The 16,099-nt window shown below is 38.8% G+C and overlaps 1 protein-coding gene across 1 annotated transcript in view; it reads right to left on the reverse strand.

Moving 5' to 3' along the window:
- The window catches only part of LOC124545381 (lysocardiolipin acyltransferase 1-like), a 311,775-nt gene that overhangs the window by 27,715 nt on the left and 267,961 nt on the right, over positions 1-16,099 (reverse strand). Inside the window, exons 5-6 of the mRNA XM_047124291.1 lie at positions 10,780-10,930; positions 9,933-10,050 (exon numbers count right to left, since the gene is read on the reverse strand). Of these exons, the coding sequence (XP_046980247.1) occupies positions 9,933-10,050; positions 10,780-10,930 (269 nt within the window). The remainder of the gene's footprint in view (positions 1-9,932; positions 10,051-10,779; positions 10,931-16,099) is intronic.

The following is a 16,099-nucleotide window of genomic DNA, read 5'->3' on the forward strand; positions in this document are numbered from 1 at the left end:
GGAACATAATAAAAAAGGGAACAGGCAAAAGTAAGAAAACCAATGAGAATACTGTCTTGTTATGTGACAATAAAAAGATTTCAGAGCAAAGTGAAACAGCAAATATATGCAACAGCTACTTCACTAGAATAGCTGAAAATGTAATAAAAACTGATTTTGTTATTAATCAGCAGGCAGCAGAAAACAAAATCAATGACTGCACTTTATAATGTTTGTGGATCATGTTAGTAGGAATGAAACAATCAAGGCTGTTAAAGATCTAAAAACAACATACTTAGCAGGAACTGATGGTATATCGAGCAGAATCTTACAGCTCTCCCTCCAAAATATTACTGGCCCCCTCACGCATATATGTAATTGCTCGTTAGAGATGGGCATCTTTCCTGATCAGCTGAAAATGTCCTAAGTTATTCCAATATTCAAAGCTGGTGACAAAGGCAAAGAGCCCCATTACAGTTACATCCTGTTTTTCAAAAGTATTGAAGAAAATAATGTACAATAAGTTAATGAAGTTTGTTAACAAAAATGGACTATCAGACAGTTCTCAACATGGTTTCTGAAGTAAGAAATCAACGGAGATGGCAATGTATAACTACTGTTTTAAAGGGCATTGATGGAAAACAGCAGACAGGAAGTATGTTTATAGACTTAACTAAAGCTTTCTATATGATAAACCACAGAACACTTCTAAACAAGCTTGAATACTATGGCAATAGGGGATTAGCAAATGAATGGATTTGTTCTATTCTCAGAGACAATAAGCAAAAAGTGCATTAGACATATAGATGGAAAGTCACAAATAGTCTCAGAATACACCATAATAATGGCCAATCAACTTTGGGGTACCACAAGGGTCAGTAATGGGACCTTTTCTGTTCGTGGTATGTATATCAATGATCTGGATGTGCATGCTGAACCAAACAAAGTGATGACACAACAATACTAGTAAAAGCAGTAAAAAGTAATTACATCCACCATGAATAAACTTTGTTACAAATCAACTAAGTAAATTGTCAAGCAATGTGTGCTCCCTGACGCTGTTGGATAAGCAGCTGCAGCAGCAAGTCGTATACCCCTAGCTTACTTATTTGTTACATAGTTTAATTCTTAATTTCTTTGTGTGTTTCTGGGTACTTGCATTGTTTAATTCATAAATTTCTGGCGTATTATAGTATTTGAGAGTTGTAGCATCGCGCTTTAGTGTTTACTTTGTAGATTCTTACTTAAATTGCATGTGAGTTTCGTATAGGTGGTGTAATTTCGAGTTTTAGTTACTGTAATCGTAAATTCAGGCAGATTTTTGTGCAGTCGTTAGGCATTTGTACAGGTTAGTTAATACATTCTTTGCGTGTTTCCCTTGCGTTATCTAGCCACGAACTCGTGTTTCAGTAACTGTTGTTCAACATCAATTAGAATGGACAGGGACTGTGATTGCTGTGTTCAGATGAGGGCTGAGTTGGCATCCCTTTGCTCAAAACTGCAAGCGGCGCTGACTTCGGTCGCGCAGCTTGAGGGTTTTGCCTATGGGCACCACTGTGGGAGCCGGACTTGGGTATCACAGGGATGTCAACCTCGTCCCGTCTGTCCCCAGATCGGTCTGCCACTGTGGTTGCCCCGGCTGCTGCCCACAGTGTGGCTGAGCCCTCGCCTGTGGTTGATTGGGAGGTCGTTCCAAGGCGTGGCAGGCAGTGAAAGACATCCCCGGAGGCTGATCAGAAAGCCTCCCCAGTGCGTCTGACAAACAGGTTTCAGGCACTGTCTCTGGCTGAGCCAGATGCAGCTGCCTGCCCTGTTTCAGAGGATGATTCTCAGCCTTCAAGGTCCGGGCAATCACAGAGGGTGGGCTTATTGGTAGTTGGGAGCTCCAATCTTAGGCGTGTAATGGGGCCCCTTAGGGATATGGCAGCTAAGGAGGGGAAGAAATCCAGTGTGCACTCCGTGTGCATTCCAGGTGGAGTCATTCCTGATGTGGAAAGGGTCCTTCCGGATGCCATGAAGAGCACAGGGTGCAGCCAGCTGCAGGTGGTGGCACATGTCGGCACTAATGACGTGTGTCGCTTTGGATCTGAGGATATTCTCTCTGAATTCCAGCGCCTATCTGATTTGGTGAAGGCTGCTGGTCTTGCTTACCAGATGAAGGCAGAGCTCACCATCTGCAGCATCGTTGACAGAACCGACTGTGGACCTTTGGTGCAGAGCCGGGTGGAGGGTCTGAATCAGAGGCTCAGACGGTTTTGCGACCGTGTTGGCTGCAGATTCCTTGACTTGCGCCATAGGGTGGTGGGGTTTCGGGTTCCGCTCAATAGGTCAGGAGTTCACTACACTCAGCTGGCAGCTACACGGGTAGCGGAGGCTGTGTGGCGTGGACTGGGCAGTTTTTTAGGTTAGAAGGCCTCAGGAAAGTACGGGGTGGGCTGCAATCTCTAAGGGTGCATGGCAAATACAGGACGTGCTTGGATCAAGGAACAGTCGGAATTGTAGTTGTAAATTGTTGTAGTTGTGCTGGGAAAGTCCCTGAGCTTCAAGCGCTAATAGAAAGCACGGAAACTGAAATTGTTAGAGGTACAGAAAGCTGGCTAAAGCCTGAAACAAGTTCTGCAGAAATTTTTACGAAGTCTCAGACGGTGTTCAGGAAAGATAGATTAGGCAGAATTGGTGGTGGAGCGTTTGTGTCTGTCAGTAGTGGTTTATCTTGTAGTGAAGTTGAAGTAGATATTCCGTGTGAATTGGTATGGGTAGAGGTTATACTTAACAGCCGAACTAAGTTAATAATTGGCTCCTTCTACTGACCCCCAGACTCCGATGATATAGTTGCTGAACAGTTCAAAGAAAATTTGAGTCTCATAACAAATAAATTGCCCACTCATACGGTTATAGTTGGTGGGGACTTCAACCTTCCCTCAATATGTTGGCAAAAATACTTGTTCAAAACCGGTGGTAGGCACAAAACATCTTCCGAGATTGTCCTAAATGCTTTCTCCGAAAATTATTTCGAGCAGTTAGTCCACGAACTCACGCAAATTGTAAATGGTTGCGAAAACACACTTGACCTCTTAGCCACAAACAATCCAGAGCTGATAGAGAGCATCACGACTGATACAGGGATTAATGATCACAAGGTCATTGTAGCTAGGCTCAATACCGTTTCTTCCAAATCCACCAGAAACAAACGCAAAATAATTTTATTTAAAAAAGCGGATAAAGTGTCACTAGAAGCCTTCCTAAGAGACAATCTCCATTCCTTCCGAACCGACTATGCAAATGTAGACGAGATGTGGCTCAAATTCAAAGATATAGTAGCAACAGCAATTGAGAGATTCATACCGCATAAATTGGTAAGAGATGGAACTGATCCCCCGTGGTACACAAAACAGGTCTGAACGCTGTTGCAGAGGCAACGGAAAAAGCATGCGAAGTTCAGAAGAACGTGAAATCCCGAAGATTGGTTAAAATTTACAGATGCGCGAAATTTGGCACGGACTTCAATGCGAGATGCCTTTAATAGGTTCCACAACGAAACATTGTCTCGAAATTTGGTAGAAAATCCAAAGAAATTCTGGTCGTATGTAAAGTACACAAGCAGCAAGACGCATTCAATACCTTCGCTTCGCAGTGCCGATGGTACTATTACCGACGACTGTGCCGCTAAAGCGGAGTTATTGAATGCAGTTTTCCAAAATTCCTTTACCAGTGAAGACGAATGGAATATTCGAGAATTTGAAACACGAACAGCTGCTAGCTTGAGTTTCTTTGAAGTAGATATCTTAGGGGTTGCGAAGCAACTCAAATCGCTTGATACGGGCAAGTCTTCAGGTCCAGATTGTATACCGATTAGGTTCCTTTCAGATTATGCTGATACAATAGCTCCCTACTTAGCAATCATATACAACCTCTCGCTCACCAATAGATCTGTACCTGCAGATTGGAAAATTGCGCAGCTCGGATCAGTGTTTAAGAAGGGTAGTAGGAGTAATCCATCGAACTACAGACCTATATCATTGACGTCGGTTTTCAGTAGGGTTTTGGAGCATATACTGTATTCAAACATTATGAATCACCTCGAAGGGAATGATCTATTGATACATAATCAGCATGGTTTCAGAAAACATCATTCTTGTGCAACGCAGCTAGCTCTTTATTCGCACGAAGTAATGGCCGCTATCGACAGGGGATCTCAAGTTGATTCCGTATTTCTAGATTTCCGGAAAGCTTTTGACACCGTTCCTCACAAGCGACTTGTAATCAAGCTGCGGGCCTATGGGGTATCGTCTCAGTTGTGCGACTGGTTTCGTGATTTCCTGTCAGAAAGGTCGCAGTTTGTAGTAATAGACGGCAAATCATCGAGTAAAACTGAAGTGATATCAGGTGTTCCCCAGGGAAGCGTCCTGGGACCTCTGCTGTTCCTGATCTATATAAATGACCTGGGTGACAATCTGAGCAGTTCACTTAGGTTGTTCGCAGATGATGCAGTAATTTACCGTCTAGTAAGGTCATCCGAAGACCAGTATCAGTTGCAAAGCGATTTAGAAAAGATTGCTGTATGGTGTGGCAGGTGGCAGTTGACGCTAAATAACGAAAAGTGTGAGGTGATCCACATGAGTTCCAAAAGAAATCCGTTGGAATTCGATTACTCGAGAAATAGTACAATTCTCAGGGCTGTCAATTCAACTAAGTACCTGGGTGTTAAAATTACGAACAACTTCAGTTGGAAAGACCACATAGATTATATTGTGGGGAAAGCGAGCCAAAGGTTGTGTTTCATTGGCAGGACACTAAGAAGATGCAACAAGTCCACTAAAGAGAGCTTACACTACCCTCATTCGTCCTCTGTTAGAATATTGCTGTGCGGTGTTCGATCCTTACCAGGTGGGATTGACGGAGGACATCCAAAGGGTGCAAAAAAGGGCAGCTTGTTTTGTATTATCACTTAATAGGGGAGAGAGTGTGGCAGATATGATACGCGAATTGGTATGGAAGTAATTAAAGCAAAGACGTTTTTCGTTGCGGCGAGATCTATTTACGAAATTTCGGTCACAAACTCTCTCTTCCGAATGTGAAAATATTTTGTTGAGCCCAACCTACATAGGTAAGAATGATCATCAAAATAAAATAAGAGAAATCAGAGATCAAACAGAAAGGTTTAGGTGTTCGTTTTTCCCGCGCGCTTTTCGGGAGTGGAATGGTAGAGAGAGAGTATGATTGTGGTTCGATGAATCCCCTGCCAAGCACTTAAATGTGAATTGCAGAGTAGTCATGTAGATGTAGATGTAGATGTATCAGCTTATAATAATAAAGAGGAAACCAGTAGCACTAAATTTCCATAGCTGTCGAAACAATACATTGCATTATCCAGATATCACCATCAACTAACAACCCATTGTGAATAAAGAAATAACAAAATTTATTGGCATTTTGGATTTAAAGTGACCTAAAATGGGACAAACTTTTGAACACATTAATTCCGCACTGAGTACAGGCTGGTATCTTTTAAGGGCTCTAAAAGGACACTTAAGTGAACAGACCCTAAAGGCTGCCTATTATGCATATCTGAATACATATTTAAAATATGGACTCATGTTCTAGGGATATTCACCAGCACCTCTAGGGATCTTCAAAATCCAAAAACAAGGCATTAGGATTATTACAGGGAGCATATCTAGACAGTCATGTAAACTGATATTTAAAACACAAAGCGCTATCATTACTATGCGTGTTTATTCTTGATGCACTAATGTATATTGAACAATTATAACTGGAAATTATAATAATAATAGGGAAAAATGTGATTTACATAATCACAACACTAGATAAAAAGATAACTTGCTTTTATTCCCAGACAATACAAGTTTGCAACAGAAAGGTGGGAATAAAACAATTCAACAAGTTGCGAAGTGATATAAAATGGATCCTAAAATATTAATTCTTTTGAAAGATCTGCTAGAGAATATCTGTCTTCTATTCAGTAAACAAATAAGCAAATACTTGAACTATAACAAATGTACGGATCTGTAACTTTGTAACATACACTGAAGAGCCAAAGAAACTGGTAGATTTGCCTAATGTTGTGCAGGGTCCCTGTGAGCACGCAGAAGTGCTGCAACATGACTTGGCATGCAATCGGCCAAGTAGCGCTGGAGGGAACTGACACCATGAATCCCACAGGGCTGTCCATAAATCCGTAGGAGTACGAGGGGGTGGAGATCTCTTCTGAACAGCACATTTCAATGCATCCCAGATGTTTGGGGAGCTTGCTGGACAGCAGAAGTGTTTAAACACAGAAGAGTGTTTCTGGAGCCACTCTGTAGTACCTGTGGAGGTTTGGGGTGTTGCATTGTCCTGTTAGAATTGCCCAAGTCTGTCGGAATTCAGAATGGACATGAATGGATGCGGGTGATCAGACAGGATGCTCAAGTGCATGTCACCTATCACAGTCGTGCCTAGACATATCAGAGGTCCCATATCACTCCAACTGCACACATCCCACACCATTACAGAGCCTCCACCAGCTTGAACAATCACCTGCTATAGATTCATGAGGTTGTTTCCATACCTGTACACATTCATGTGCTCGATACAATTGAAAAAGAGACTCACCTGACCAGCCAACATGTTTCTAGTAATCGACAGTCCAAAGTTGGTGTTGATGGGCTGAGGCAAGGTGTAAAGCTTTGCGTCATGCAGTCATCAAAGATACATCAAAGGCCTTTGGCTCCAAAAGCCTATACTGATGATGTTTCATTGAGCAGTTTGCACACTGACACTTGTTGATGGCCCAATATTGAAATCTGCTGCAATTTGCAGAAGGGTTGCACTTCTGTTATGCTGAATGATTCTCTTCAGTTGTCTTTGCTCCTGTTCTTGCAGGAACTTTTTGTGGCTGCTGCGATGGTGGAGATTTGATGTTTTACCAGATTCCTGTCACACTCGTCAAATGGTCATATGGGAAAATCCCCATTTCATCATTACCTCAGAGATGCTGTGTCCAATCGCTTGTGCACCGACTATAACATCACATTCGGACTTGCTTAGATCTTGATAACCTACCACTGTAGCACCAGTAATTGATCTAACACCTGCACCAGACACTTATTGCTTTATATAAGCACTGTCGACCTCAGCAGCGTATTCTGCCTGTTTACATATCTCTATATTTGAATACCCATGCCTATACCAGTTTCTTTGGCACTTCAGTGTATAAGACATAGATCTCTACATCTTGAAAACTGTTCTCTGTAATGACTAGAGTTAAGGACACTGTACTCCATAAATTAATAAAAGACTAAATAAATAAATAAAACAAAGAAATATGTCATAACAGGATGCACCATTGTTTTATATATTTTTATTTTCCCATCAGTTGTCATTAATTTGTTTCACCATATGCTATTTTGCAGGCATCTGGCTATCATTACTGTCTTTGTCGCTTGGTTTTTAACTTCCATGCTTAGACCTTTATAGCTGTTGATAACAGTTCCTAGAGTGTCAAAAGCTCATCTCTTAGATAAGTTGTGTCATATTATTGTAGAAATGGTAAAAGGAGAGAAGGAAAAAATGTAAAGGTATATCTTAGCACACAGTGGTCAGAAACCAGTGTTGAACAGCTGTTTGAATGGTGTAACATAATAGAGGATGTGAAAATACGAGAGAAAATCTTACTGGAACATAATGATGAGGGAATAAAAACACTATGAACAGTGAAAAAGAATTCAGACACTTATGGATGCAGTTTCTAAGAAGAAATTAGCAGTCTGATGATGCATTTTATTGTTTTGAAAAACAATAATATTTTGTTTTCTTCATACATTTTTTTCACACAGCCCTTTAATTTTGGTGTGTTCACTGTAGAGGCAAAATGTAAAAAAGGTAATGTCATAAACTATTGCCCAATCTCCCTTTTAAGAATCTTTTGAAAAATCCTTGAGAAACACATGCAGAGAATAACTGCTGATCATCTTAGCTTCCACAACATCCACAACAGTTGATTTGGATTTGAATCTTGTCTGTCTACTGAACAAGCAATATTTTCTTTTAACAATAAATTTTTGGGAGACCTTAACAAAAAGTTTCTGGTATGTATCTTTTGTGGTCTCTTGAAAATCTTCACTTGTGTAAATCATCAAATTCTTTTGAAAAAGGCAGAATATTATAGTTTAAGGTGTACTGTCAGTTCATGACTTCAGTCATAAATAAAGAACTGAAATTAGACTATAATGCTGAATGGCTCACCTGGAGACCCTGCCTCATCTGAGTGGAACACCTTAAGTTGTAGTGTTCCACAAGTCTCTTTTCTAGGTCCACTGGTGTTTTGTATTTTCTGTTAATTACCTCCCACTTTGTTTTGATACAAAGAGCAAATTTATCCTTTTTACAGATGATGCTACAATACTCTGTGATGAATGTGCAGATATCAATCTCAAACAAGATATTAATCTCAAAAAAAAAAAAACTGCAAGCAAAAGTTTTCACTGAAAGTTTGAACAGGTTCTCTTCAAATGCTCTCTTATTCATTGTTGACAGAAGTCATTATATGAGGTTCAATATCGTGCACAACAAAGAAACCCTGAAGAAATTAACATTAAATGTAGAGAGCACCTAACACAGAAAGCTGAGGACACCAAATTCCTGGATACTTACTTAATATGACAGGAAAGTGGTCAACCGCACATCTTTCATATTTTTGAAAGCCTTAGCTAAACAATATGTGTACTGCGGGTTATTGCTTCAGTGGTTAGACAGATAACATTAAGGCTTCCTGCTCTGGCTACTTTTGTTAATTAGTGTAGTATGCAATTATATTCTGGAGAAACCAACATCACTAAAAGGTGTATATGATTTGCTAAAAGAGAGAGGGTGGGGGGAGACAGATAGATAGATAGATAGATAGATAGAGAGAGAGAGAGAGAGAGATATGTCAGACTAATGAATGTAATGAATAGTGTCCCTAATAGGCTCTCTTGTCAGAGTAGTTGAGGCTTGGTTCGAAGAATGGGGAGTCTTACCACCACGTCACAGTATACTTTTCCCTTGTTGACTTTTGTCCTACCACTAATAACTTTCCTCTCTAAAAAGACAATAGCAATTATCATTCCTAGAATACAAGAGCCAAAAACAGTGTTAAAAAGTTTTTATCTGGCTTAAAAAGAAGCTTATTACTCCAGCATTAAGTTGTTTAATGACCTCCCACCACATACTAAATGTTGTCATAAACAATTGCCCAAATTCAAATAAATTCTCAAAGAGTAACTAATAGAGAAATCTTTTTATATGGGTGATAAATTTCTGAGACAAAATGAATATCACTGCTACACTTACAGTTGTTTCACTAACTAGTTTGAATTAATTTTATGTTACAAATTCTATTTTAAACATGACTGTGATGCACCACTTGACAACAGTATAGATGATGATGTCTGCATTCTGTGTTTCATATTTTATGTTTTCTGAGCAATATGTTAAGTTCAAACTATTACCATTCTTATATTATTTAGAGTACCGTCAATTACATACGAAAACTTTGATTTTTGTATCCCTGTATTTATTTAGCATAAAACTACTTCTTGCCTATATGACTCATCTCTTCACAATGAAACAAAATTTTCTGTTATTTGAGTACGTGCTGTTTATTTGATATCTCATTTTCACTGTCTCTTTTATTGCCATGCAAGTTATATTTAAACTTTGTACAATGTAACACATTCTGTATCCTTGTGATTCACTTTGCTACCACTACTTGGACTGTGTGTGCAAATCATGGCATGGTGTTGAGAGTAACTTGTGATTTATGTGACTAATTGAAATATTTTTTATGAAACACTCAAATGCTCTTATATGGCATTTTTGAGGAAGACATAAGGTTATTGCGAAGAACTAAGGAAGTGAAGAGTAACTACTCACTACTTCTCTATAATAAAAAAAAAGATCATTCTACACACCTTTTGACATGAAAATGAACTTCATGAGGGAAATTTCCCTTCAAGAGATCTGTCTCTTGTTGTGGTACAGAACATGGGTAGCCTACAGTCATGTCATACACTGCATCCAGGTGGCCATCTGAAATGTTGGCATAAACAAACTTATTATAACCAGTGCAGAAAGTTGCTCAGAAGGGACATTTGTGTGAATCAAGTGAAGGGTTTTGTAGTGATTACATATAGTCATATGAAATGACTGCAGTCAGAATCCCATTGGTTTACAATACTAAGACACAAATAAGAAATAAAAATTAAGCCATATTTATTACAGCTAAAATGCCCTACTTACTACAAAAATATTTTTCAACTTACTGAGTATTCATTAATTTTATTCTATATTCTGAGTCGATGTTCTCTTGGAAATTCCAAGGGTTCTCTCAAATGTATATGAGCAGTTCATTCTGCCGATTAAAGATATCTAGTGTGGGGTTTTTGTTCAAACAGGCTTTTAAGGATCTCCTAACACACTTGACTTGATAAACATGTTTGTAACTCATAATATGAACATTCATAAAGAATGGCAACATTTTTGTACCACATGATGGTCTGAATGACCAACACCAATGTGAAACTAACATTACTCAATACCCTATTTGCTAAATGGTTTATAGAATGTTTCATGTCTTCCACAATGACACTTGTCTTCTAGAAATACGAATTTCTTTTGGAACAGAATCCTCTGGCACCTCCCACTTTACAGCAGCGCAGAACGAGCTCCTTTATAATGTAGAACTTAGCTTATGATCTTTGTTTGGCAGATCCTTGTACATAAAATACAAAACTAGAAAATGTAAGTCTAAGAACTCACTGTATCTCATTCGCTGGGCCAGGAATGTGAATCCAGTGGTCTTGGGATGCAGCACATACTGATAATGTGGCAGTCCGTGGCTGTCTGCATAGTTGTGACTACGCTGCCTACTACCTTCTGTGAGATCTGTGCCTTCCGGAAACAGCAGAACCTGTCCAATCAGTACAGTAATCTTTTATATGAAATATTTTCACAAATAAATATGGAAAACAGTACTGGTTACACGACTTAAACTCATTTGGAAACATTTCTGTCATTCCTTAGAAGGACAAAACAAACACACACACACACGCACACACACACACACACACAGAGAGAGAGAGAGAGAGAGAGAGAGAGAGAGAGAGAGAGAGAGAGAGAGAGAGAGAGAGAGGCAGGCTTATTTGCAATAAAGAGCTTGAATAATAAGGTGCCTTTGCTCAGTAGTCACACATATTTAGCTAGATTGTAAAAGGTGGATGTGAAGAGAAAAGAATTAGCTTAGTTCAGCACTTACACTACTTACTGTTTATGGAATTCTTACCTGAATCCACGTCTACAGATACACAAAGTATTTATTTGGGAAAAAGTGAACTGTAAAAATATCCTGTGAAGTAGATAAACACAAGTCTAGTAGAGGTCTCACTAAAGATCTTGTATCGTTTACACTACCCTACTAGCACTTTTAGTTCTCTGTGGCATTTATTACTAATAACATAAATCAGTTTAAGATCAACTATGATTTCCACAGCCATTATAAAAGACAGATTGCTGCTCACCCTATTGGCCAGATAAATTATGTATATAAAGACAACAGTGGTCCTGTCACACTTCCCTGGGGCACTCTTGATATCCTTGTCTCTGATGAACAGTTACCATCGAGAACAACATACTGCAGTCTGTTAATTAACAAGTCTTTGAGCCACTCATATATCTGGATGCCTATTCCATATTTCATATGCTTGTACCTTTATGAACAGTCAGCAGTGTGGCAGTATGTCAAATGTTTTATGGAAATCTTTGAATGTGGAATCCACAGTTGCCCTTCACCCATATTTGGCAGAATATCATGTGAGAAAAGGGCAAGCTGAGTTTTGCATGAGCAATGCTTTCTGTGGACAGAGTGTATATCGCCACAGAATAGTTTGGAAATTTGCTGATAGTCAGCACTAGTTGCAAACATGGCGAGTTCAGGTGCAGAGCAAGCTCTCTGTGTGTTGGAGTTTGACAACAGCTGCTCAATGGATATTTAGAACCAAGTATGGCAAGAAACCACCAACAAGGAAGGCCATTTACCACTGGCACAACAAATTTGTTATGTCGGGTTGCTTCCCCAGCAAAGAGAAGCAGTCATCCCAGTGTGAGAGAAGTGATTGTGGAACATGTACAAGAGACATTCATAAGGAGTACAAAGAAATCGGTGCGTTGTCTTCCCGTGAACTCGAAATGGCTCCAATGACAGTGTGGAAATTCCTGCAACAGAAGCTGTCTATGAAACCATTCAAGTTGGAGCTATTACAGAAACTCAATGATGACAACAAAGACAAGTGTTTTGAGTTTTGTTCGCAGTTGCAACAACTGACTGAGGATGGGGATGGCATTGTTGATTACTTAATTTTTAGCGACAAAGCCACTTTTCACACTAACGGGAAAGTGAACAGGCATAATTGTGGAATCTGGGGTACAAAGTATCCACACGAATCCATTGAATTTGAGCATGATTCACCTAAGGCAAATGTTTTTTGTGCCCTGTCACATCGAAAACTGTACAGACCATTCTTCTTCACCAAGAACACTGTCACTGGATATTCCTACTTGGACACGTTGCAGCAACGGCTGATGTCTCAAACACAATCGGACTCTCTGTTCATGTTTCAGCAGGATGGGGCTCCACCCCATTTTCATCGTTCATGGTACCTGAACACAGAGCTGCCGCATGAATGGATCGGCTGTGCTACTGAAGAGGACAGCTGTTTGATGAAATGGCCTCCCTGATCACCAATCTCACTCCGTGCGACTTTTTTCTGTGGGGACACGTTAAAGATCTGGTTTATGTACCGCTTCTTCCACTTTATGTAGCAAAGGTACAGGAGAATATGGGAAGCGACTGCCACAGTTGACGATCCCATGCTATGATGGGTATGGCAAGAATTCAATTACTGTACTGACATCCGCCGGGTCACTCATGGTTCGCATATTGAATGTATGTAAAAATTTTCAGAGTTTCTCTTCAAAATGCAATATGTATGACATCTGTACAATGTTTAGTTCTTGTGCAATAAATAATTGAAAGTATTCCTGGACTTTATGTGCAACAATTCTGCAGCAAACTGATGTCAAAGATATTGATCTGTAATAATGCAGGTCCATTCTTTTACCATACTTACATACAGGCGTCACCTTGTGCTTTTCTCCAGTCACTTGGGACTTTGCTCTGGGTAAGAGATTTGCAATAAATACAGGCTACATAAGGGGCCAGTGCTGTAGAGCACTCTTTGTAAAACCAAATTGGGATTCTATAAAGGATGTTAGAAGTATATGTGGAAACATAACTAACACACCTAAGTAATGAGATTCAGAAACAGAGAATGGTAAATTAAACATGGTGTGAACATAGTATCACTATATAATAGAGACAATGAAGTGCAAAGCTCTAGATTCTGCTTATATCATGAGCAGGAAGAAAGTTAATTAATGTAGATTTTTTTCTGAGTTTGTACTTTCTCCAAGTTTGAGTTTGTACTTTCTCCTACTTAAGAAAAAAGCAATATATTTATTAGATAGTTAACAATTATGAAACAGATGGATTTGTACTTATCATAAAGATGACACACCGAGTAGAAGCCAGGCAAGCTGTCAGCCAAAGTCTTCTTCATAAAAGAAAGGCTAACACACAAGCAGTCACACCACATACACATGTGACAGTTATCTCCATCTGGTCTTACTGGGCTGCAAATTTTGGTGAGCAGAGAACAGTTGAGGGGATTGGGGGGGGGTGGGGGGGGTGAGAAGAGCACTATCTGACAGAGAATGTAGGGTCTGTGTGTTGTGCCTATGTGCAACTCAATGTGTCATCCTCACAATGAGTAGCAATCTATCCTTTTCATAATAATTGATATTTCAACCTGGACTTTCCATTGTTTGATATTTATCAGATAGGTTTCTTGCATTATCACCAAAGTGTTATATTTTTTATGTCCACACATGTACTACATTAACAGCCATTACTTGTACTTTGTATTCACTTTACAAGGGGCAGATTAAGCCAGCACTGGGCACCTAGAAAGTGCTTTAGAGAGGTCTTTGGTTTGTTTTATGCCTCAAAGTTTAGGATATAAAATAAAACAACACTTAACTTTAGCGTCAAAATGATATGTACATTTTCTTGTGTTGTTATCATCGTACAACCATTTAAAACAAAAATTCTTTTCACACCATTAGAAAATACAACATTTTTCATACAGATTCGTTTCATTTAATTTGTGCAAAATAATAAAGCTGTCACGGTGATTGAAATGAGACAATCAAGAATCAGAAATTAAATGTAAGAAAAAAATTATATTTATAAGTAAATTAAATGTATAAAAATAATGAACACAATCGTTTCAATAATGGTTTCCTAAAAATCACCACTTTGTAACTACTGAACATGCACGCTTTAGTTTACAAGCCTAGAGCCTTATCCATTATGCTAAAGAGCTAGTGGGGAAACTCATGTTGTTTTTAAAGGTTTAGTGCCTCACAAGAAGTTATTTTTGTCAAAATTTTGTAAATGATGGTGCACCAGAATGGATAGCTGCATGGTGTGAAACCTGGCACCCAATGCTATATTACTATGTGAGTGGTTCCAAAAAGTCAGTCTGGTGTCACAGTGGCAAATATTTACCAAATTCAAAAGTAAATCAGTTGTAACAATAACATTTTATCATCATATTATATGCCAATAACTGATATGTGCATTGTTATATATGTTGCACATATGTACTACTTTTTTATCCATACCTGTTCTTAAACAGTAGTATTATATCCTATTAGTCCACAGTGGCTAACAAAGAAGCAACGACACAACAGAAATGCAGGAACTATGAAACCATAACATGTTATACAACAATAATCCACCAACAGACTTCACTCTTTCGGCTCATAACAAAAGTATTGTAAGAAAAAGACATATTGCATACTGTAGAAAGAATGAATGAATGAATGTAATAGTAGACTTACAAAAATAAATACAGCAGCCATTAATTACTTTTTTATTGGTAATCAATACAACCCCATTCTAACTGACTGAGTACTTACAACCGGCTTGGATAACATTAGGGAATTCCCCTTTAAGGCCAATAGTGTTGTCAGCTTATGACACATGATATATGGTATTGCCAGCATTCACTTTTAAATATGAGCTAAAATCTTACTACTCATCATTGATTTAGATACCACCATCTTTTCACTGGATGGCAGGTAGAATACCATTCATACTGTATTTTATGGACTATAAGAGATACTTTTTTCTTTGAAAAATTGCCTCCAAAATTCAGGTGTATCATATACTCAAAATTAATATAAAAATTTACAGTGCTTGATTTAAAATTCCAGCCAATCTTAAAAATGGTCATATATGCAACACCGTGGGGAACCTATCTCTATCTGGCAACCTGAATTCAGCTGACAGTAGCAGTACACCGACACAACAAATATGAGTTGTAGGTTCACAAGGTTGCTTACACTGTCCACCTCCCTCCCTGCCATCAAAAACGCAGAACACTGTCTAGCCTATGATGCGTCATTTTAGTCTACAGTGCCAGTGAACTTAAATTGAAAGTGATTTGTGTTATCAGTAATAGTACACCATTTTTGTTAGTAGCAAGCTTCATAATCAAAAGAAATAAAAGGTATACATATGATGCAGGCTCTAAATTGAAAGTAGTAATACATGCAGAAGAACATGGAAACAGAGCAGCTGAGTAGCATTTCAGCCCTCTACCAACAGGAAAAACCATTCATAATTGGCAGGATAGTAAAGAAGAACTGAAAAAAATTAGGACTAAATATGCAAAACTAGAAGATGACTTACTGAATTGGATTCAAGGACACCATAAAAAATGGCATTGAATTAATACAAAAATGATTCAAATACATGCTCATAAGCTAGAGGTACAGTGGAACTTAACAGACTTTCAGGGTGGAGTTGATTAGTGCTACAGGTTTATGGAGCATCATGGACTTAGCATGTGAACCAAAACAAAAATATCTCAGAAAATGCCACAAGAGTATGAAGAGAAAATATTGTCTTTCTATCACTTTATTTTTCTACTTTGAAAGAAAACCACTGTGGGACTAA

The sequence above is a fragment of the Schistocerca americana genome, chromosome 8 (genome assembly GCF_021461395.2).
Source record: "Schistocerca americana isolate TAMUIC-IGC-003095 chromosome 8, iqSchAmer2.1, whole genome shotgun sequence".
Taxonomy (NCBI): domain Eukaryota; kingdom Metazoa; phylum Arthropoda; class Insecta; order Orthoptera; family Acrididae; genus Schistocerca; species Schistocerca americana.